Below are 24,520 nucleotides of genomic sequence, written 5' to 3' on the forward strand. Positions count from 1 at the left end.
AAGGTAGGAGATTGGAAAGATGGGCTGAATGGTCTGTGATTCGATCACTCTCTTCCTCTCTCTGTCCAAAACCCTCTCTGAGTCTGGCACAGATCCCTCTGGAAACGAGCCCCTCCTTAGGGGACTGCCCCTGCTGTCTAGCAGGACCCGGGGGAGGGGACCGAGTGGCCGGGAGCCTCTCTCTGATGTGAAAGGCTCTTATCTCCCAGAGCGGAGGTCAGTGGGAGCGGAGCAGCACCGATACCACACACCATGCCGGAGCTGAGGAAGCCAGGTGAGTAACCAGGGCTCCCAGGGAAATGCTGCTTCACTTCCTCAGAGAAACAGTTTGCAAACTTTAAACATGACAAACCTTTTTTTTGTATGTGCTGTTATTTGTCAAGCAGAATTAATGCAATTTTTTTTTAACGAAAGGTTAAATCTGAATTCCAATAAAGAGAAATGTTCATGTTTTGCATTCCATAAATTCTGAAGCTGCTGCAAGTTTTGAAACATTTTAAAGGTGACTGTGTATTTTGCAGTTTTCACAAATTCTCTTGTCAATTTCCACCATTTACAACAATTTCCTCCCACTCACCCCCTTTCTTTGGAAGGAGTGGAGCTGCAAATTGAATCCGGCGCCGATGGGGTTAAAGGGAATGTTGCTTTTAAGCATGTTTGCAAACTGAAGTCTGCCCTCGTTTCATTATTTGCAAAACAGCAACTGTCTCGGTGATTGCAGACAGTTTAGGATGTGATGGGTGCTTTCTCTTGTGAACTGGGATGTGCTGCCTGTTGTGGGCGGCAGATACTGTTGTACAGTTGAAGGGAAGGGAAGGGTCTTTGAAGAAGCAGCTGGAACGTGAGACTACATTATGTCAGTCCCTCCAAGAGCTGGCACAGAGACTGTGGGCCAAGTGGCCTCTTGTTCTGGTCTGTGATCCCCGTTGGGTTTCCCACAACGATATTATTTTTGTGGTTTTAGCTGCACACACTTCAAAGATGGGGAAAAAACGATTTAAATTGGAATGTTTGGGAGTCCTGAAAAGGTTGAATATGAGAAGTTGGGAAGAGAGGGGTGGGGGCTGGTGTTGAGTTTAAGAAGGGGAATGTTTGGAAAGTTTCAGATGGTGTGTGGTATGTTGGCAGTTAGAGGCTTAGCCTTTTCTAAGAAGCAATTGTTGCCCGTCCCTAATTGCCCCTGGGGTGAACCGCATAAGTCCGTACGGTGAGGGTCTGTTCGGGAGGTCTAACAGAGTGCCCGAAGCCCCTTTAGAATATTAAATCTTAGACGGTGACAAGATAATTATTTTTTGAGGGGGAGAGGGTGTGTTCGGGGAGATTATGTGAAGAGCAACCAGACATCCAGTGCGCGTGACCTCCCAGTCCTAAAAAATTAACAACACCCCCACCAGTAACCAAACTGTCCCAGCTTTTCGCCCCCTCCCCCCCGCCTCAGTATTAACTATCTACCCAGGCCCCACAATGCCACACTGATAGAGAGCCCATTTGGTTAGCAAATCCCAAAAGAGGAAAAGATGAGATGGCAGTTGGCACGGGTACTAACTGCTTTTGTGAACTTGCATTTATATAGTGCCTGTTGCAACCTCTGACACTCCCAAAGTGCTTTACACCTGCTTTTGGGGTGTGGGCGTTATTGTAATTCGTGTTTTGAGTATTCTTTGCCAATCCCTCAAACCCTCCAAAAAAACGATTAGATTCTCATCAACTGAGACTGAGAGACTCATAATTAAAAGCAAAATACTGTGGATACTGGGAACCTGGAAACAAAGTCTGTGAGTGCTGGAGGAGCTCAGCAGGTCTGGCAGCATCGGTGGAGAGAGAAAGACACGAGTTAATATGTCGAGCCCAGTGACCCTTCAGAACTAGACAGGAGTCATATCAGATTTCAAACATTAATTCTGTTTCCCTTTTTACAGATACTGTCAGGCACATACTTAATTCTGCTTCCTCATAAAACCTATAAGCGTTGCCTTCCACCCTTCGTTTTCAACATGGCTTTCCCCTTTCGTGGAACTGTCCAGGAAAATACTCCAATTCTAAATAGTTTGAATGGTCTTGTTTTAAAAGTCAGTATCGATAATAAATAATCACCCTCCTCCTCAACTGCAGAAATAATTTCTCAGCCCCACCTGAGGAGTTTCTGGTTAAGGCTAAGTAGATTTGGGAAAATGCAGAAAAGTAACTTTCCTTCAGTCAGCACTGAACTCCATTGGAGCCATTCTTAACCTGTGGAGCACTCTTTGTCCATACTGAGTCATATAACCAGATGTAAATGCCAGAAAGCCGTAAAAGCAATTCCTACCCTTTTGATTCTTTTTGATGGTATGTTGACCCACTTGCATTTGGGGCTGGGATATTTCCGCCTTGTGCCCCCCTCCTGTCCATTCTGTCTGCACCCTGAGCTGTTTGGGACACACCTACATGAAGTATTAAGCCAAGGGTCTGCTCACTCAGGTAAACACGAGCAATCACATTGTTGCTGTATTTCAAAGATGAGTGAGGGAGGAATCATGGAATCCCAACAGTGTGGAAGCAGGCCATTCGGCCCATCAACTCCATACCGATCCTCCGAAGAGTGTCTCACCCAGACTCATCCCTATCCCTGCAACCCTGCATTTCCCATGGCTAATCTACTTAGCTTGCACATCCCTGGACACTACTCCAGTGTCCAGCTTAATGTTTATCCCTCGAGCAACATTATTTAAGAATGTTTTTCATTTAATGCTGGGCCATCATTTGCCCCTCATCCCTAATTACCTTTGGACCAAATGCCCCACTTAAGAGAGGACAGTGAAGAACTACTCGTGTTGCTGTGGGTTTGGGGTCACATGTCATTAAAGGGACATCAATGCACAATAACCCTCAGCCCAACCCAATTTTACAACAATTGGCGATGGTTCACCATTATCAAGCTTTAATAATTCCAGATTTAGTTTTATTTTCACAACTTGGTTTTAGTTCTTCTAGATATTTTTCAATCAGAGATGTTATTGACACAGGAACAAAAGCAGAAGTTGCTGGAAAATCTCAGCAGGTCTGGCAGCATCTGTGAAGAGAAAAAACAGAGTCAACGTTTCGGGTCCGGTGACCTTTGCTCAGAGTTCTGAGGACTGTGCCATAAGAGTCCTGATAAGACCTGGTTTAATTAATTGAATTAAAGCTCCACCAGCTGCAGTTGTGGGATTTGAACCTGGTTTCCCCACAGCATTAGGCTGGGACTGTGGATTACCAGGCCACCCACTCGCCTGTTCGTTGTCACATTGCTGTTTGTCAGAGCTTGCTGTGGGGAAAATTGGCCGTTTTTCTGCATTTCAAAAGGGCATCAGAAGCTGCAAAATGCTTTGGGACGTCCTGAGATCTTTAAAGGGTGTGGTGGGGGTGGGGGGGAGTGGGGTTGGGCAGTGTGTTCCAACTTTTCATCTTTTCCGCCTCACCTGACCTTGCACTCTCCTCCAGAGCCACATACCTATTCAGCTCCTTCATCCGAAGAAGATGAGGCTGTCTATCGCACACTCCCTGAGGGATGGATGGGGTTTAGATGAGTGACCCCGCTCCCAGCGCCTCAAGGGGTTAAAGTGACAGTCTCGGAGGATTAGCTTAAAATAGCACCTGCCCGTGATAGGTCATCTTAAAGCTGCTGCCAAGCTAATTTGGAGCCTGCCTCCCAGGGTGTCGGGTTGCTGCCCTCACAGACTTCAGCAAGGTGTCGTTTTATTGCATCGCATGCCCCTGAGTCCTGGCAAGGGATGGAAAAGGGGGTTGGCTGAGCCATTGTCTCTGCCTTAATAGGGCAGGCTGCCCAGCTTCATTCCCCTCAGCCTAGCTGCGTGGCTCTAGCCTAGCAGTTTCTTAATGCTCTGCACCCTGTCACTGGAAAATAAATTAACAGGATTTAGTGGAACACTAAGTTAAATCTCATCAACAGACACTTAAGGCTCATAAAACATTTTAATGCTCGTCGTTTCTTTTTCCCCTTTTCCTCCCATCAAGTCAAGTTTTGATTTCTCAATTGTATAGCACCTCCATTCTCTCCTTCTATACCTCTCCATCTATATCTCTCCTTCTGTGCCTCCATCTGTCTGTCTGACAATGTTTGTGACTTTCTCTCTTTACCAGTGTTCCTTCCTATCCTTTTCTGTCTAGCTGCATTTCTCATTGAGTGCATGTGTGTGGGGTTGTTCTCTCTCACTGTCTCTTTGTCTGTCCCTATTTCTCTTTATTTCTCTTTTTATCTCTTCTCTTGATTTCTTTTCTTCCCTCTTTCTCTCTTTTTCTCTCCTTTTCTCTCTCTCCCTCTTTTTCACTTTCTCTTTTATCCCTTCTCCTCTTTCTCTTCTCTTTTTCTCTTTCTTTATTTCTCTCTTTCTTTTCTCTTACTCCGTCTTTCTCTTGCTTTTGCTTTTTCTCTCTCTTTTTCTCTATTTCTCTGACTCTGTTTCTATCTCTCTACCTGTGTTTCTGTGTGCACATTTTTATTTCTCTGGCTCTCCCCTCCTTTCTCACCTTCTGTACCTTTTTGATGCCACTCTTTCTGTTCTTTCACTGTTACTTTCATCTCATTCTTTCGGGTTTGGAGCCAGTGCCCTGGGGTTTGGGGCTATTGCTGCTGTATTCCAACCGGTGGTGAACCTGTGGGATTCTCTACCACAGAGAACTGTGGAGGCCAGGTTGCTGAATAAATTACAAAAGCAATGTTTCTGAAGACTATAGGCATCGCGGGGTATGGGAAGAGAGCAGGCTTGGAGATAGAGGATGGTCTTGTTGGATAGCAGATGGGCTTGATGGGCTGAATGGCCTACTCCTGCTCCTGTTGTCAATGTTTCTATGACCTGCAGTTCGCTGCCCACAACAGTAGTTGATGCAGAGACAACTACTGAATTATTTAAGTCAGAAAGAGGCCATTCAACCAACCATACCTGCATGGCTCTCTTGCCAATCTCCTACAGTTTCCCACGCCATTACCATCCATATAGCCCTCTTGAATAATGAGTCACTTCAAAAAGAAAATGGAAGGGGCAAAGAGACCAAAACCCTTGCAGGGCCGTGGTGATAGAGAGGGGGAAAGGGACTTACTGGATTGCTCTGTGGAAAGCTGGCATTAATTCCGTAGGCCAAGTGGCATCGTTCTGCCCCCTAAATGACTCCCTGACTCCTACTGTGTGCATTTTTGTCTTTTTAAAGAGAAGAAATTAAGGTAGAACACTTGCTAGTAGAACATTTGAGTCACAAAAATAAATAGTTGCATTTACATAGCATCTGTCACGATCTCAGGAAATTACAGAGCATTTTAGCACTTTGATTATTATGGGAAACACAGCAAGTTCCAAAAACTGCGACATGATAAAAGAGAAGATTGTTTGTTTTCATGGGGTTAACTGAGAGATGGCGACAGGCCAGCTCTCCCTCAAATAGGAAGCTGGCTATGGACGGAGCAAGTGAATTGAAATTCTAAGATTTGGGTCATCGTCGAACCAGAGCTTGTAGGAGTGATCTCAGGCTAAACTGAAGGGTGGTAGAGGTTTGGAAGTCTCTTCAGCAAATAGCGATTCAGGCCAGACCGATTGGAGATTGACTCGGAGATTAGCTGTGGTCTTTGTTACCCAAGGTTTTTGGGAATTGAAGAATGTCATTGAATGGTGTAGTCGGTGTGAAAGGCCTCCTCTTGTTCTGACATTAAACATCACACTGAAGGCCTTGAGCCCACAACCTTCTAGAAGCATAGAAACTAGGAGTAGACCATTCAGCCCTTCAAGCCTGCTGCATCATTCAATATGATCATGGCTGACCCTCTATTTCAAAGCCGTCTTTCTGCCCCATGCTCCCTGATTTCTTTAAAATCTGAAAATATATCACGCTGTTCCTTGGCTATATTCAGTGATTTGGCCTCTGAACCTTCTGTGGTAGAGAATTCCACAGGTTCACTCCCCTTTTCAGTGAAGACATTTTTCCTCATCTCAGTCCTAAATTGTCTACCCCATATCCTGGGATGGTGTCCCCTGGTTCTGGACTCCCCAACAAGCGTCCTCTTTTCCCTGTCCAGGCCTGAGGGAATATTATTACAGAGATAGTAGGAACTGCCGATGCTGGAGAATCTGAGATAACCAGGTGTAGAGCTGGATGAACACAGCAGGCCAAGCAGCATCAGAGGAACAGGAAAGCTGACGGAAGAAGGGTCTAGACCCGAAACGTCAGCTTTCCTGCTCCTCTGATGCTGCTTGGCCTGCTGTGTTCATCCAGCTCTATACCTTGTTATCTGAGGGAATATTATATGTTTCAATCAGATCTGCTCTCATCCTCCTCGACTCTAGTGCACACAGGCCCTTGGGACAGTCCAGCTTATCCCAGTATTGGTCTTCACTGTGTTTCCTCTATGGCAAATTCTTAGATAGGGAGACCAAAACAGTATGTGGTCTAACCAAGGTCCTGTATAACTGCGATATGAAATCCCAGCTTTTGAACTGAATCCCTCCTGCAACCCAGTGTAGACTCCACACTTTAGGGAGGATGCGGGGGCCTTTGAGAGCATGCAGAGGAGATTTCTCCCGGGAAAGGGAATTTAATGACAGGGTGAGGTTGGAGAATCTGGTTCTCCTTGGACCGGAGCGGAGATTTGATTGAGGTGGACAAGATTAGACAAAGAGAAGCTTTTCCCACCTGCTGATGGTACAAGCATCGGGGACACGGCTGTAATGTCTCGACCGAGAGACACCGCGATGGAATGTGAGTGTTAACGACGAAGCACTCACTGTCTGCGAGGGTGGAGTGAGCAGAGACAAAGAAAGATTTTAAAAGGAAATGGTTGGCAGTTGAGGGAAGTAAAACTCCAAGGACAGTGTGGATAGAGCAGGGGAATGAAGTGACTGGCTTGCTTGCTGGAGGGCTAGCTTGGGCTCATAGGCTGACTGGCTTCTCATCTGCTGGACTGACTTTATATATGGTGTACCTGATGGATACGGGCCACTAGAAATAATGTTCTTTGTTCTGCAATGAAAGGACCCATGCTATCTGTTTTTGGCACAGTTCGGAAGTTTCTGGACTATTCACTGGAATATCCTTGTTTCAGTCAACATCTCCCTTCCCTCTTTGGGACTGTTCAGGAGGAGCAAAGCCAACGAGATGGAGTGAAAATACTACCTGAGAACATTGTGGAATGAGAATCAGCAGGGAATTGTAAAAGGCAATTGGACAGACTACTCGAACTTACATGGGGGAAAAGTGACTAAATTAGGGACTACTGTGCTGTAAGATTGTGATTCTCAGTGGGGTTTGTTGGAGCGTATGTGATAGCATAGACAAGTTGGGACGAAAGGACTCTTTCCTCACTGTACACTCTTGTATATTTCAAACCTCTTTGTTTGCATAATTCTAGATGTTCCACAAGATTGAATTGTGACAATAACATTCGAGGAAGATGCTTTTAATGAGATTTAACTTTATTTGTAAATGTTGGGGGCTGGGATCGTCAGTGATCCAGTGGATGCAGAACAGCGATTTGACACCTGAAACGCATAAAGATTTCTTAAAGGCTGCCCTGCCCTGTGAGTTATGACTGTGTAACAGGATCACATTTCCAAAGGAGCTGACATCTGTTCCTTCTTTGGCTTGCGATTTGATTTGTAAGGGTCCCTGACTTAAATAAGGACAGACTTGGCAAATCGAGTTTAAAGTGGGGACATAAATCACTGGAGTTGTTGCTCTTCAACAGATTGCAGTCAGCAGCCCAGAGCCCCTTCAGTTCCTGAGTCAGCTTTACATCCAGCACTCGGCTATAAATCCTCTGAGCGACTGGTCTGTCAGTACGGCAAGGTAGCTTGTGACAGGTACAGTGAAAGAGAGAGGGAGAATAAATGAGAGAGGGAGAGGGGGAGAGAACATGAGTGATTGAGTGTCATAGAGCTATTCAGCACAAAACAGACCCTTCGGTCCAACCAGTCCATGCTGACCAAACTTCCCAAACTAAACTAGTCCTATTTGCCTGCATTTGGCCCATATCCCTCTAAACCTTCCCTATTCATGTATCTGTCCAATGTCTTTTAAATGTTGTAACTGTACCTACATCTATCACTTCGTCTGGCACTTCATTCCATACATGCACCACCCTCTGTGTGAAAACTTTGTCCCTCAGGTCCCTTTTAAATCTTTCTCCTCTCACCTTAAAATTATGTCCTGTAGTTTTGAACCCCCCTACCGTGGGGGAAAAAAAGTTTGCAATTCACCTTATCTATGCTCCTCATGGTTTTATAAACCTCTATAAGGTCACCCCTCTACCTCCTATGCTCCGGTGAAAAAAGTCCCAGTTTATTCAGCCTCTCCCTATAACCCAGACCCTCCACTCCTGATAACATCTTTGTAAATCTTTCCTGCTTCCTTTCCAATTTAATAATTTCCTTCCTATAGCAGGGTGACCAGAACTGTACATAGTACTCCAGAAGTGGCCTCACCAACGTACAACCTCAATATGACGTTCCACTGAAAGAGTGTGAGTCAGAAACAGTCAGACACAGAGTGGACCAGAGACTCTAAGAGAAATCCACAACACAAAAAGAGAAGGTCTTAATTTTTACACAATGTTATTTTTGAGCTAAAAGCTAAATGACCAATGATTTCCTTTTGAAACGTATTTCCAAGATGTCGGGTGGAAAAATGCAGGGTAGTTTGTGCACTGCAAGATCCCATGGGTGCAATGATGTGAAGGACTAGTTTGTGAGCTGTTGTTTGAGTATTGGTTAAGCACCAGTGGAATCCCTTGCCTTTCTCTGAACATGGAAACTTCCTCTGTCCCTGGGACAGGCTGGGCCCCCCGACCTGAACCCTAAAGGCTAGCTTCTCTGACAATGTTGCACTCTTTTGGTGCTGCACTGAAGTGTCGGCATCTGCTGAAAGCCATGGGCTTCTGCCAAATGATGATGGTTCCATATGGCACAGACTGGTATGAAGTTCACCAGGCATGTGGAGGATGCCAATCTTTGTGCCCAGACTCAGCTGAGTTAGTGAAGGAAAGGTAATATTTATGTTTTCTCACCACAGGCTGTCCTAAAGCACTTTACACCTATTGTAAATGTTTCCTTAGATTCTCATGAGATGGCAGCATTGATGGCAAAGCCAACACTTGCTGCCCCTTCCTGAATTGTTCTAGATTGAAGTGTCTGGCATGCTCTTACCAGAGGGCAGTTAAAGGACACCCATGTTGCTGGAGTCACATATAGCCCATACCAGGTAAGGATGACAGATTTCCTTCTTTAAAGACCATCAGTCAACAAAAATGGGTTTTATTGAACTGATATTTCACCATCTGTCTTGGTGGGATTTGAACCCAGTGTTAACCTGAGCCTTTGCGTTATTAATCCACCCATATTACCACTGTGCCACTGTCAAAGGCTGGGATAGACAGATGTTTGGGAGCTGAGGGATATGGGTGGGAAAGATCAGCCATAATTGAGCAGGTCTGGTAGACCAAATGGTCTCCTCCTGTCCCTATTTCATAGAATGCCTACAGTGTGGAATCAGGCCATTCAGACCATCAAATCTACTCCAACCATCTGAAGAGCATTCCAATGACACCCCCCCCCACCTTCCTCCAACCCATGGCTAATCCACCTAGCCTGCACATCCCTGGACACTATGGGCAATTTCCCATGGCCAATCTACCCTAACCTGCACATCTTTGGACTGTGGGAGGAAACCCACGCATAAACAGGGTGAATGTGCAAACTCCACACAGGTAGTCACCCGAGGATAGAATCGAACCCAGGTCCCTGGTGCTATGAGGCAGCAGTGCTAACCACTGAGCCACCGTGCCACTTGGGTTTTCAGAAGGTGCTTGATAAGGCACCACGCCTTAGTTAGGAGCACGTGGACATTGCCCAGATAGTGGCATCTGGCATTACACCACAATCAGAACTCTACAAGGAGCCTGTAATTCCAGAGAAAGGGAGCAGAAAGAGTGGAGGGATGTTCAAAAGAAGACAAAAAAGACCTAACTTTACAGCCCAGGATGTTCCTTTTCAAATGCTGTCACTCTTGTCGTAAAGTATTAATGTGAGAAAGGGAATGAAGAAGGATGAAGGAGAGAGAGGAAGGGGGAAAGTGGAATAGGATGAAAAAGCAGGAGAGATGTAGGACAGAGATAGTAGGAACTGCAGATGCTGGAGAATCCGAGACAACAAGGTGCAGAGCTGGATGAACACAGCAGGCCAAGCAGCATCATAGGAGCAGAAAGGCTGATGTTTCGGGCCTAGACCCTTCATCAGAAGATGTAGGACAGGTGGAGGAACTGGCAGAATTACGAAGAAAGAGAAACAAGCTGAGTTTGAGCCATAATTAAACCAGAGAACACTGGACACATGACAGAGGGAAAAATGAAGGAGGAATCTGTCTACGCTTTCTCTCAACGGCACATCAAATCTGCGATTAAGCAAATCCATGCATTGTCTTAGTGTCCAATGGCTACATTCCCTTCCTCTCAAATGATTCCCCATATGGACTTTCCAGTTTCCTGAGGGAGAAGCCGGTCGTGAGAAATACCTGCGATTTTCCTCAAGCTGTCTCAGGATTGGAAACTCCCGGTGATTACGTTCGGCTTGTCTTGTGAACACATAACGTGAATTATAGAGTTTAACGTCATTGCCCCAATATCAGAATAACCCCCAGGTTTTGTTTTTGTTGTAATCCATTGTGTTTCCCTCAAGCTCTTTGCAACACCTTTCCAAATGTAAAAACGTTCCATAACTTCAACTTTCCAAGGTGATTGCCCTGGCACTTTGACTGGCTGGAGAGGTGCAGTTTCTGTGTTTGGGTTTGAATTAGTTATTTATTGGGACACTCGCTTCAGCTCGGTTAGAAAGGCTGGACAGTGTGTAGCAGGCCAGAGGGGCTGAATAGTCTACTGCTGCTCCAAATTCTTATGTTGTTGCAAACTTCAACCTGTTTGACCTTCTCTGATATTCATAAGCTTTCAGTTCGAGTCTCATCTCTGTAAATCTATTTTTGCACCTCTCCAGTGTCTCTATATCCTATCGATAGCATGGGTTCTGTCCCCTTTATAAAGATAGATGGGGATGCTGACCCTACTACAATCCTGAATCCTGAATCCATGGCCATACTGGGAAGCCATTAGGTCAGAAATCATATGACCTATCTACCACGTTGCAATTTAACCAATCAATTTCAGTTCAAAACAACGGGTTTTGCTCTTGCACTTCTCTGCTCTGCCTTTGCCTGTCTCCCTTCCTCTTTTCTTTTTGGTGATGTACTGTTCTTCTCTGATGCAGCTGGCTTTACCAAGAAGCCACAGAACCAGACAGGAACGGTGGGCGGAAAGGCAGAGTTTGTGGCGGAGGTGGACAAGCTGAACGTGAAGGTGAAATGGCAGAAAGGTGGGAAGGATCTCATTGCTGGCCCCAAGTACGCAATCAAAGCAGAGGGGAAGAAGCACACGTTGACCATCAACAACCTGGCCAAGCAAGATGACTCTGTTTATATGGCAGTGGTGGGCACGGTGAAGGAGAAGTTTGAGCTCCAGGTGAAGGAAGCTGGTATGTAATGCTGTGCCAAGTCATGCTGACCTATTCTGCTAGCACGAGGTGATCTGCGTATTAACTGAGGTTGTCCGTTCAGTAATCAGTTTCATTTCTTTATATTACAGAAAAAAGTGCAGAACCAGCAGCCCCAGGTAAGAACTTGTTTCTTTAACAAAATGGTAGAGCCATCTCCGTAGAACAATCCAGAATTCTCTCCCAAAAAGACTGGATACTGGTGGACAATTGGAAATTTTCAGGATTGACATTGTCAGAGTTGTTGTCAGGCAATGACATTCATAGATGTGGAATGTAGTAGGAAGGAAAAAAATAAGAGTTAAAGCAAAGCTCAGCACTAATGGAATGGCAGGATAGGCTTGAAGGGCTGAATGTCCTCCTCCTGTTCCTGCGTTCTTTTCATGGAAAGGGGTTCCCGTCTGGGAGTGTAGCTGACTAGTTGCCTTCTACCTACAACAAGCTGATCTGATCAACATGGTACTTAGTGTATCTGAGATCCTTTGAGCGCTGTTTATCAAATGTCTGGGCCTAGAGGTCGGGGATTGTCTCTCAGGCCTTCTCTGACCCTCAACCCCCTCTGTACCGTCCTTTAAAACACTGCAGTGGGTCCGTCGGATCAAGGTGCAAGCTCAGGCTAGGTATCTTACTAAACAGTAAAGATTGCTTATTTTTGCATTGTACGTGATGGTGAAGCTGCAGAGCAGCACATTCTGAGTGACATGGGACAAAGTTCTTTTGTGGAAAACTAATACATGACTCCTGAGACCACCGTGATGTCACAGCTTACCTCAGAGGCTGATTTATCTATTCCTTGACCCTCGCTTCCACTGGAATAGAGACTCTTTATTTTGCCGGGATTTGTAGCCATCCGCATACCTTTTGATTGCAATGCTGTGAATTAACATGGGGTGTATTACCACGTTAAACCTGGTAAATGCAGGTTGTTTTTATTTCTGTATCAGGCAATCCTTAGTTTGCTGCCTACCCCTAACTGAACCAAGTGACTCGCTAGCCTGTTCCAGAGGGTGGTTAAGAATCACATTGCTGTGGGCCTGGAGTCACATATTGGCCAGACAAGAATGGCAGAACTCCCCTCCCTAAACGACATTAGTGAACCAGATGGATTTTGACAATATTTGAAGCTAGCCTTATATTCCATGTTATTAATTCAATTTAAACTCCACCACCTGTGATGTTAGAAGTCAAACCCATATCCCCAAAGCATTAGTCTGGGTCACTAGGCCAGCGGCATTTCAACTAAACCACAGCCTGCCCCCAGTGTGGATAGAATTCAGAAATGCATATGTTCCTAACATGCTGACCCACTCCTCTGGGCCATCTATAAACAATGATATGCTCCTAAAGGGTGCCTAATAAATTCTAGGTAAGCTCTAGGCGTTCCTATAGAATGACTAACACACCCCCAGAGGTACTCTGCAAATGTTAGCAATCTACTGGTGTACTCTAGAAATCCACTGGAAATATTAGGAGATTCCCAGAGGTAATTTGTGCCCTACCGAGGAATCTCCCTGTCTTAACTTCCAAAGGTGCTGGTAGCACTATCGGCAAACATCATGAGATTGTGCCTAAATAATCCAGTATCTTGGACCAGTGTTTCTGGAGACAGAGATTAAAACTGCACCACGGTATCTGCTTTCCATAATCAATCTGGCTGACATGCAATGTACAGTCATAAAGTCATACAGCACAGAAACAGAGCGTTCATTGCAAATCATCTATGACAAACAAGTTTGCCAAAATAAACTAGCCCCTCCTGCCTGTGTTTGGCCCATATCCCTCTAAACCTTTCCTAATCATTTATCCAAATATCTTTTAAATGTTGTAACTGTACCTGAATCTACCACATCCTCTGGCAGTTCATTCCACACGCAAACCACTCTCTGCGTAAAAAAAGTGTCCCTCATGTCCTTTTTAAATCTTTCTCCTCTCATTTTAAAAATATGCCCCCTGGTTTTGAACTCCCCATCCTAGCAAAAAGACCTTTGCTATTCACCTTATCTATGCCCTTTATGATTTTATAAACCTCTATAAGGTCACTCCCCAACCTCCTAATGCTCCAATGAAAAAAGCCCCAGCCTATCCAGCCTCTCCTTATAACTCAAACCCTTCAGTCCTGGCAACATCCTGGTACATCTTTTTTGAACCCTCTCCAGTTTAATAATGTCCTTCCTATAGCATGGTGACCAGAACTGCTCACAGTATTTCCAAAAGTGGCCTCACCAATGTCCTGTACAACCTCAACATGTCGTCGACTCATTGAAGTTCTCCGTGAAGTGGTTGAGTGAGTCCTCAGATATTAGGGATATGGCTCACCACCACCTTCTCAAGGGTCTTTGCAGATGGTCAATCAACAATGACCTTGCTCAACAGTACCTATGTATCATAAAGAGCTTTAAGAGAAAATCAGAGTATGTTTTGTTTGATGGTACTCCTGTGAATGTGCTCATCAGCCAACGATTGTAATACAAATTCGAACAGTAATGAGAGCAGCAATTTACTGATCTCTCTTGGGATTAACCTGGACCCTAAGGTTTGGAAATTTCATACAAGTTTTGAAAAAACAGTTACTGGTGAAAACAATGGAACTTAAGATAGCACTTGCTGGCTTTCATCCCAGAGCCTTAACGGAGACAGGAAACTACTTCATATGATTTTCCAAAATTTTCTTACAAAGGAACCGTGAATTTAAATAATTATAAATGCCACTCTGACTTAGACTGGGTCACTCTACAGGTTTAAAACCTGAAAGAACTGCAGATGCTGTAAATCAGGAACAAAAACAGAAGTTGCTGGAAAAGCTCAGCAGGTCTGACAGCATCTATGAGGAAAAAATTAGAGTTAACATTTTGGGTCCGGTGACCCTTCCTCAGAACACAGAACCTTCTGAGAAGGGGTCACCAGACCTGAAACATTAACTCTGATTTCTTTTTCTTCACAGATGCTGACAGACCTGCTGAGTTTTTCCAGCAACTTCTGTTTTTATTCACGCTACAGATTTGCCTGTTTAACATAAGAGTATGGGGAAGCTACTAAAGTTATTGAAAGTATATATAAAAATATTATTAAAGATAATTACTGAGCCCTTCTCTAGTATCAGCTGGTCAGAGAGTTTTGAGGAATAGATCATGGTCGAATAATGGAGTTTTATTTTCCAAGATGCTCCAATAACTTGCTGGACAGGGGATTGTCTGTGTATTTTTGGGCTTCCAGAGGGTATATAGTGTAGTTCCACACAGGGAAACAGGAATTTGGTCAAGGTTTCTGCTGTGGTTCACTGTCTAATCAGCTCACTCACTCCTCCCCACCCCTAGGGGCAGTGTGGGTGGCATGACAGGGTATGTAGGGGGGAGGCAGTGCCTGAGACTAAGCAATGGAAGTGCCTTCTAATGTTGAATGCTCAGTCGATGCTGACTGACCAGAGTTTTGGATGAAATAAACAGTCATTTTTCTCTATTTGAGAGAGAGAGAGAATTGATTCCAGTAGAGGGGGGAGGAGGGGATGTGAGGTATCCATGAACTATAACAGCCAACATGGCGCTTGAACCCAATGGGTTTGCCACCATTTTTTAAAATTCATTTACGGGATGAGGGCGTCGCTGGCTAGGCAACATTTATTGCCCATCCCTAATTGCCCAGAAAGCAGTTAAGAGTCAACCACATTGCTGTGGGTCTGGAGTCACATGTAGGCCAGACCAGGTAAGGATAGCAGTTTCCTTCCCTAAAGGACATTAGTGAACCAGATGGGTTTTTCCAACAATTGACCATGGATTCACGGTCATCATTAGAGTCTTAATTCCAGATTTTTTTTTTTTTTTTTTATTGAATTCAAATTCCACCATCTGCCTTGGTAGGATTTGAACCCAGGTCCTCAGAACATTATCTGGGTCTCTGGATTAACAGTCCAGCGATAATACCACTAGGCCATCATCTACCCCTGCACCACCACACTCTTGCCAACTGACCTGTCCAAGCCCCCTAACATGAGACAGTTGGATAGTGACCCTTAGTGCAAGGTGTGCGACCATGGAGCCAGGGAGGGAGATGAGGGAGAGAAAATGGATAAAATTGTTAGCAAAAAGACGCTTAAAAGCAACCACACTAATTCTCCCCTTCTACTTCCTGCAGCTGAAACCAAAGCCCCTGCTGAAGGTAAATAAACATTTTGCTGTTGTCTACTTCAATTATGTTTCTTAGTGTATAAAATATCATTATTGACCTTTTTGATAAGTTGAAATAACTTCTGTATTTCTCTTTCCTTAGCAGAACAAAGTTGCAGTGAACTTCCTGAAGATGGTAAGAATTTTGAATTTTTTTTTGCCTCACTGATAAACTCTAAAAGAACTGTAGAGAACAGAGGTGGCTGTTTAGTTGCCACATCCATCCTGATTCTTTGAAGGAGCGTCTTAATGTGTTTTGCCTCTCTCTGTCTGCTCATTCCTCCATATCTCTGCGTTTTATTTCTATTTCATTTCTAAGCATTTATCCAATTTCCTTTTGAAAGTTAACATTGAATGAGACCAGTTGGATGAGTCTTTGAAAGACTTAACACAGGGATAATAGGCTGAAGGGGTTCTTTCCCTGCTGTAGAATGGCATTGCTAAAACAATGGAGCTCTTGGAGATGAATAGGAAGGAGAGTAGGGACAGGGAGAGAGACCTTCCATTGTCATATCATGTAAGAGGTAAAGTCATTCAGTGGTTAGCACTGCTGCCTCACAGCGCCAGATGCCTGCGTTCGATTCCACCCTTGGACGACTGTGTTGTGTGGAGTTTGCACATTCTCCCCGTGTCTGTGTGGGTTTCCTCCGGATTCTCTGGTTTTCTCCCACAGTCCAAAGATGTGCAGGTTAAATGGATTGCTCATAGTGTCCAGGGAAGTGCAGGTTAGGTGGAATAGCCATGGGAAATGCAGGGTTACAGCGATAGGGTAGGGGAGCAGATCTGGGCGGGATGGTCTTTGGAAGGTCAGTGTTGACTCAATGGGCTGAATGGCCTGCTTCCACGCTGTAGGGATCCTGTTCTATTCCATTATGATCCTACTGGACCATAGGGCTGCTCTGTCATTAGAGAGAGGCAATTGATGGTGGTTTAACCTCACCACCTCAAATGTGGGGAGAGGTTGAGAAGAAGAGTCCTTCATGGTAACCTCAGTCAGTGCGAGAATTGAACCCACATCATTGGCATCACAAACGAGCTGTCCAGCCAGCTGACCCCCATTTCTTACCTTGCGTCTGACAGGAGACTATGTTGATTGAACAAAGAACTGCAGATGCTGGAAATCTGAAACAAAACCTGAAATTGCTAGAGGAACTCAGCAGGTCTGGCACCATCTGAAGAGGGAAAGCAGAACAGTTAACTGGAAACAGTTCAGAATACTTTCTGAAGAAGGGTCACTGGACTCGAAATGTCACCTCTGCTTACTCTCCTGAGAGGCTGCCAGACCTGGTGAGTTTCTCCAATAATTTCTGTTTTTATTTCTGAGGCTGTATCTACACACATGTGCTACCTTAAACGCTATGGGTTCATTTGGAGGTTAATGGGTATTGACATTTGCACAAACATCAGTGTCAAAATCACCTAAAGGTGGCTCCAGGTCACCACCTTCAAGATACGGCCTGCATTGGGAATGACACTTGGCTATGAAAAGCCTGGAGCTGGGGATTTATAATTGTTGCTCCTCACACTCTGATTCTGTTCAAGTACAAAACACTGTGAATATTGCGCATCTGAAATGCAAAAGGAAACGCTCAAATAAAAATAAAATATTCTGGAAATCTGAAACAAACGTACCAAATCCTGGAGAATCTCAGCAGGTCTTGCTGCATCTGTGGGTAGAGAAACAGTTAACATTTTGAGATCAATATGACTGTTCTTCAGAACTGATGTTGCGTGTTTGCTGAAACACTTGAACAGTGGTTTGGGCAATATCAACAGAGAGAGAACGGGCTTAATATTATTAGTTGCTGACCTTCCTTTCAGTCCTGCGTTAGTAGAGAATTGGACAATTCTACGAGGGCAATAAAATTGGCAGGACCAAATGAAAAGGCAGATATGGGAGGACTGGAGGGGTTGCACTTGCTGAGGGCCAGTACCAATGTGATGGGCCGAATCATTTCCATTGACATCAATCAGGTGAGAAGCAACATTCTGCAGATGCTGGATATCTGAAACAAAAACAGAAAGTGCTGGAGAAACTCAGCAGGTCTGGCAGCATCTGTGGAGAGAGAGAAAAAAACAAAGTTAATGTTTCGAATCCGATATGACTATTCAGAATTGACTGTTCAGAGTCTTCTGAAGAAGTCATATGGGCCTCGAAACGTTAACTGTTTCTCTCTCCATTGGTGCTGCCAGACCTGCTGAGTTTCTCCGGCACTCTCTCTCTGTGTTTGTGTCAATCAGGAGAGATGTGGACTGAACTCAGCACTGCCTGTCAGAGAATATGCCCAGAGTCAGAACTCCCCCATGGGGAATGCAGTCCTCCCTGTGCAGTTTTGCATTGAGTCTCAAGCATTTTCCAAAGCCAAAGCTATCAAAGTAAGATGGCCCTTTTAAGCTGAAGTGGCTGAGAATTGGTGGATCTGATCTCGGAGAGATCAGATTTTAGTTTATCGTGCACTATTACAGCTGTGACTGCGTCATGCAGAAAACATTTAGCTTCAAAAGGCCATGTCGGCAAGTCAAAGCAACACAGCAAAGGTCCAGTGAATGGATTTTGTTGTGAATTAAGGTACAGAGGGAAGTAATTAAAAGGTAACCACAGTTCAAACCTCTCATACAGATACAATTACTGCGCTATCAACACTTCATTTCAAACATGTAATGAGGGATATTCAAGTGGATTTGGATACAGTGCAAGTCACACCTCGGTCTTTTAATTTAATGGCAGAACGTTGATGTCAGCGCACTAACAAAATGACTCATTGCTCATTCACATCCTGAACCAGAGGGGAAATATTTGCATGAGTCTTTCATTTGCATTTAAATAGACTTCAGGTGATTGTGTGACCATGAGAACATCCTTGAGCACCCTGGCTATATGTTACATGGGGGTTGGTTAGGGCCATTGGCTGGATTGCTGGTTTGCGATGCAGAGTGATACTAACAGCGTGGGTTCTTTGGAGGATGGGGTCATTGTGACCCCCCCCCCCCAACCTGAGGTGTGGTGACCCTCAGATTAAACTCACTACCAGTCGTCTCTCTGTAATGAAAGAGTGGGACTGTAGTGATGTGACAGGAGAGTGGCTGTGGATGTAGGTTAGGATGTTTTGAGCAAAGGGAGTTATCTAAGTCCAGTCTGGATGGTATCTCAAGGCATGAGGCAAACAGGGTTTGATCTTTGTCCTCAAGATAGATGAAGCGATGGGACGGGTTGCTGGTTTGGGGGACTGTAGTCAGTGAAAGTTGTTCCTATTAAAACAGTCAGCCACTGTCAAGTCCTTTCTCTTAGGGGAGAGCGCGGAGGGCTAGCATCACAGTTTAAAAATGAAAGGCCAGGCACAAAAAACAGAGGTGAGGAGAAATCTTACTCCAAGAAGGTCATGAATCCGGATATCTCTCTCTTCTTCGAGAGCCTTGAAGGCAGCATCATTGAATATTTTTGAGGCAGCGATGATTGATTTTTGATTATTGAGGGAGTCTAAGGGGTTGGTGGGAATATAGTGTGAACACTGCCATCAGGTCAGTCATGGTCTTATTGAATGATGAACAGGCACTCTCCTGCTCTTAAACTGTATGATCCAGCCCCTCCCTTCTCAATCTGTCTTGACAACACGGCTCCCAAACTTCACAATAAAATTTACCTTGTGATTACTAACCACAATACTGCCTGATTTTTTCCACATGAGTTATAGTTCCCAGTGACGACGGTTCAAAAAAATATTTTGAGACTAAATCCAACGCACTGCAAGCTGTCTTATCCCAGGAAGCTCATGCACACAATGAATACGTATCCACCCAGGCCATTCTCTAACTGCTTCCCACTAAATCAAGCATCATCCCGTAACAAAATCCTGCTGGAAATTGAGATAAAAACAGAAAGGAAGAACACTCCTGGATGGACTGAGCAGGTCAGGGAGCAACAGTAGAAATAACGACGGAGTTAATGTTTCAAATTGAGATGATCTTTCATCAGAACTGGAGAAAGGAAGAGTTTTTTGAGCCATTCCATTTATTGGTTGTCAACATGCATCTGGCAAAGAGGGAACCAGCCTGTCTACCACACTGCTTTCTTTATAATACTCCATACAGCTTAAATACATGACTTCTTCCTACTGCAGAATTGCCAAACCCGGTGCAAACTGGTTTAGATGTGCCCCAAATCTAGCTCTTAATCACAACTAGAGCATGCACACTCATTTGACACAGCAATTGCAACATTAGCAATGGGGCCCAGTCAACCTCAGATTACCCCAGCCCTCAATGACTGCTAATTATTGTACAAGTGGTGTTTTAGAGGGTCTTGTGACACAGTGGTAGTGTCCTTATCCCTGAGCCAGGAGGTCAGCTTTCAAGTCCCATCTGCCCCAAAGGAGTATACTAACATGTCCGAGCAGATTGTTGGAAATAACTACCCTGGAAGAGGAAAATGCCTCAAAGCTTTGAGTAATGGCAACTTTGCAGTAAACCTTCGAGTGGCTTTCTCCACTAACAAGATAGTGCCATCAATCACATTTGCCTAAAGAATAATGTGCTTTGTGAGTTTCAGTGCCAGTGTGATGCCAGATATGTAGCCTGTACATCCCAATGACACAAACCAACATGTCCTGTTGACCATTTGAAATTGGAATTATGCTCAACCCGCCGGATTTGCACACCTCACAACACACTGTGCCCACTATTAGATGCCATTAGCAACCTGGAGCTTTGTATCTTTACTGTACCCATAACTAACAACTCCCACAGCCACTTCCAAAACCAGAGATCAATGCCCTCTACAGTGTCAGCTACTGAATGGGCATCCTCCAAGGAGCTAACCTAGCCCATTACCAAGCTCCTTGGTTTTTGCATTTTAATATCTCTGCTCATTTACTGTCTTCTAACCTTCAGCCAATCACAGAGCGACCCTTTCCTTCTTCCTGCTCCTTTTCCCACTACTCCCACCAGACAGGGGTGAGTCTGTGGAATTCTCTGCTGCAGAAAGCAGTTGAGACCAAAACATGGAAACATGAAGGAATTTGGTATTGTCCTTAGGGATAAAGGGATCAAAAGGTATGGGGAGAATGTAGGAAGAGCCCACTGAGTTAGATGGTCAGTAATGATAATATGTAACGAAGGAGCAAGCTCGAAGGGCTGAATGGCCTGCTCCTGCTCTTATTTTCTATGTTCCCACTGGCTTAAAAACTCTGAAATCCCTATTTCTCTTCAGTTCTGATGAATGACATTGACTTGAGGTATTGCCTCTCTTTCTCTCCATTGATGCTACCTGAACCTGCTCAGTATTTCTAGAATTTCTTCATTTTTCCTCTCATTGTCTAATTCTTGCTGAGCCCAACTTTATCGTATGATAACTTATGACCCTTTGGGACATTGAGCAGCTTCAGATATGGTGCTCCCACCTTTATCAAAAATCCTAGTCCATTGATGAACACCAACGTCCTCTTCAAACACTATCTCTCACTTTGCATCTTTGTTCTTGCCGTGCAATGACCTAACCCAGGCGTTCATTGAGATTTAATGCTTAAATCAGTAATGACTACATGTTACACTGCAGGTAGGAGGGATGCCCATTTTTTATCGGACTCTTCCACCATTTGCAACACAGTCTGAATATAAAAAGGGAGGTGATCTTGCCAATTGTATACAAATCATGCTGTGTATAGCTCAGTATCAGAGACCAGTCAACCTGGTCCCATAAGAATCAAGTTTATTTCAAACAAAATCATAGCCTCCAGGGTCATGGGCCAAAATGGGATTAGTCCAGCCACATCTTTGTAAACCAGTATGAAGACAATGGATTCAATAGGCTCCTCCTGGGCTGCAAATGTTACAAGTTACTTGAACAAAGATGTAAGGATTTTCACTGAAGGTTTGAAAAATACACCCACCCCCACGCACACACACCCACACACCCACACAAACCCACACCATGTGGATGTTCCCGCATACACACTACACACACACACTCACGTGCACATATACACACGTACATGCACACACGTACACCAACGTACGCATGCCCACACACCCCCATACCCACATACCCTCATACCCACATACATACACACACTCTCAAATACACCCATTCTCTCACACACCCACTCTCTCTCTCACACCCATGCAATCACTCACCCGCGCACTCTCACTCTTACATACGCACACACACACACGTACACATTTATACATAGACACACTCATGCACAGGCACTCGTGCACACACACACTCATGCACACACACTCGTGCACGCACACGCACATGCACAACCTCCAAGTCAGGGAAAAAGCTAGAAAACTCAACAGTTTTATTTACAGAATATGTTGGCCAAGTAACATTCAGAAAAAAAGAATATTTTCAAGTTGTTCCATGTGCTGGCCTGCAGCCAAAGTCACTTCACCCACAAACTGTTGGTACGGAGGTGGCATCCTGGATCAGTTATGGTGTGGCTTTCAAATTCTCCTTTATGGCATGAGGAGCATGGAACCGCACAGCACCAGGGACCTGGGTTTGATTACAGCCTCGGGCAACTGTCTGCGTGGAGTTTGCACATTCTCCCCGTGTCTGTGTGGGCTTCCTCTCAGTGCTCCAGTTTCCTCCCACAGTCCAAAGATGTGCCGGTTAGTTGGATTGGCCCATAGTGTGCAGACTAGGTGGGTTAACTATGGTAAATGTGAGGTTATGGAGAATTGGTTTGGGCTGGACGGACTCTATCTGCACTGTAGGGATTCTATGCTTATTTATGAACTTTCAACTTGTGGTGAAGAAGTTTTCCGGTGGGTTTGCTTTGATTGAGGTGGGATGGAGGGGTGGGAGGAGGACAAAGTCTGCTGCTCCAGACAAGTTATCTCTTTGGCTGTCTGCGATAAAATCCGATAACATTATTACTGCCGCAAACTGGGGTCTTGTGACCTCCCTCAGAAAGTTCTGTAAGCCTCATGACTCCTATTGACTAGCTTGTATTCTTTGCAAATGTATCCCCGCTGCAGACAGCTTTCCTTGTTTTGCAAAGTGTGCCTTCCAAGAACTACAAGGCCTTCTGGTCATTGATATTCAATATTAATATTCCAGGGAGCCCACCTTCATAATGACATCTAGATTTTTGCACAAAGTGCATCAGTTTCACTGTAAATGGCCCTTAGCGGTAGCTCTGTCTAACAAAGTGCCCAAGGTTCACAAGCCACAAGCTCCTGAGGTGTGTGAGTGTTTTATTTTTCCTCCCTTTTGCAGACACGGCCCCTGCTGATGCACATCAAAACCTGACTGGCCTCTTCATCGAGAAGCCGGAATCAATATCAGCTCAAGTAGGTGAGTCTGTGCATGTTGAATGTCTGGGCAAATGGTTGGAGAGGCTCGAAGCGTTTCAAGGCATCTCCAGTGTTTGATATTGCACGTGAAGACAAATGACTACATTTGGTGTGGGGATGTGTGGAATCTAGAGTGAAGGGCACGTTGTAAAATTAGAACTGGGCTATCCATCGGGAAGCACGACCCGCCTAACAAGGTGGTGCAAATCTTGGAAAACTGTCCTCCATGAGACTGTGAGGATGGGAGGGTGAAGGGTTGGGGAGGATTCTTCCTGGTCCTAAGTTCTCATTCAGTGTCATCTTAAGAGAGGTGAACTTTCTTGATGTGAGGCAGAGTTGGCTCAGTACGTTACTTTGTGGGTTACAGGCCTGGAGGGGTTTACAGACCTAGAGAAGGGTGAACCCATAGTGGGATTTGACCACGAAGATCAACTCCTTACAATTAAGCTGTTGCTATGTTGCCGAGAACACTGACCACAGGGCTTTTGTTATTTTCCAAATGATTTGTTCCTGGGATGTGAATGTTGCTGGATGGACCAGCAGTTGTTGCCCATCCCTAATTGCCCTCGCTGGTGGTGAGCTGCTGTTTGTAACCACTGGATGCCCACAATGCCCTCAGGGAGGGCATTCCATGATTCTGACCCAGCCACACTGAAGGAACGGTGGTATATTTCCAAGTCAGGGAGGTGAGTGGCTTGGAGGGGAACTTGGAGCTGATGACGTTATACCATGTATCTGCTGCCCTTGCCTTTTGAGATGGTAGAGATTGTGACTTTAGAAGGTACTGTCAGAGGAGCCTGGGTGAATTTCTGCACTGCATCTTGTAGATGGAACTACACTGTTGCTATTGAGTGTTGGGAAGATGTTGGATTGGCGGGGGTGGGGTGGGGGGTGGGGTGGGGGTTGGGATCTGCCCATTAAGCAAGCTGCTTTTTCCTGGATGGCATTGAGCTTCTCGAGTGTTGGATCATTGGAAGTGGATGTGGGTCAGGATACAGGCAGCAGGCATCTGGGGGAGCTTAAGTTTGCAGAGTATGGGATATGGGAGTCTGGCCAAGATAGGAATAGTCAAATTGGGCAGGGAACAGGAGCACAGACCTGAGGGGTGAGATTACTGATGTAGAAATAAGTGGTTTTTGTGATAGAGAATTTCGGGGGTTTCCACGCTGTGCTCCGGGTCACATGGAATATCAAATTTGCAGACATAAGTTCAGGAGCTCGCAGTAGAGGAATGCCACTTTCTTCTCTGGTTGGAATTTAGCAAGAGACCTGCTGAGTGCTGGAGTAAACCAAGAGCAAGCTGAGGGGGCGGGGTTGCCTGACCTTTTCTTGTGTTTGCTCAACAGGTCAAAGTATCTCTCTGATCGCTAAGGTTGACTCGAGCCACCTTGTGAAGAAGCCAGCCATCAAATGGTTCAAAGGGAAATGGATGGATCTCAGCAGTAAAGCTGGGAAAGTGTACCAGTTCAAGGAGCAGTATGACAGCAAGACAAAGGTGAGACACAT

The 24,520-nt window shown here is 44.9% G+C and overlaps 1 protein-coding gene across 1 annotated transcript in view; it reads left to right on the forward strand.

The window, feature by feature from the left end:
* The first annotated feature begins 252 nt into the window (after positions 1-252).
* LOC109922483 (myosin-binding protein C, fast-type-like) overlaps positions 253-24,520 on the forward strand; it is an 80,117-nt gene continuing 55,849 nt past the window's right edge. The window contains exons 1-7 of the mRNA XM_048617364.1: positions 253-274; positions 11,274-11,537; positions 11,648-11,674; positions 15,684-15,707; positions 15,822-15,851; positions 22,938-23,015; positions 24,361-24,509. Of these exons, the coding sequence (XP_048473321.1) occupies positions 253-274; positions 11,274-11,537; positions 11,648-11,674; positions 15,684-15,707; positions 15,822-15,851; positions 22,938-23,015; positions 24,361-24,509 (594 nt within the window). The remainder of the gene's footprint in view (positions 275-11,273; positions 11,538-11,647; positions 11,675-15,683; positions 15,708-15,821; positions 15,852-22,937; positions 23,016-24,360; positions 24,510-24,520) is intronic.

This window comes from Rhincodon typus, chromosome 37 (assembly GCF_021869965.1).
Source record: "Rhincodon typus isolate 14 chromosome 37, sRhiTyp1.1, whole genome shotgun sequence".
NCBI lineage: Eukaryota > Metazoa > Chordata > Chondrichthyes > Orectolobiformes > Rhincodontidae > Rhincodon > Rhincodon typus.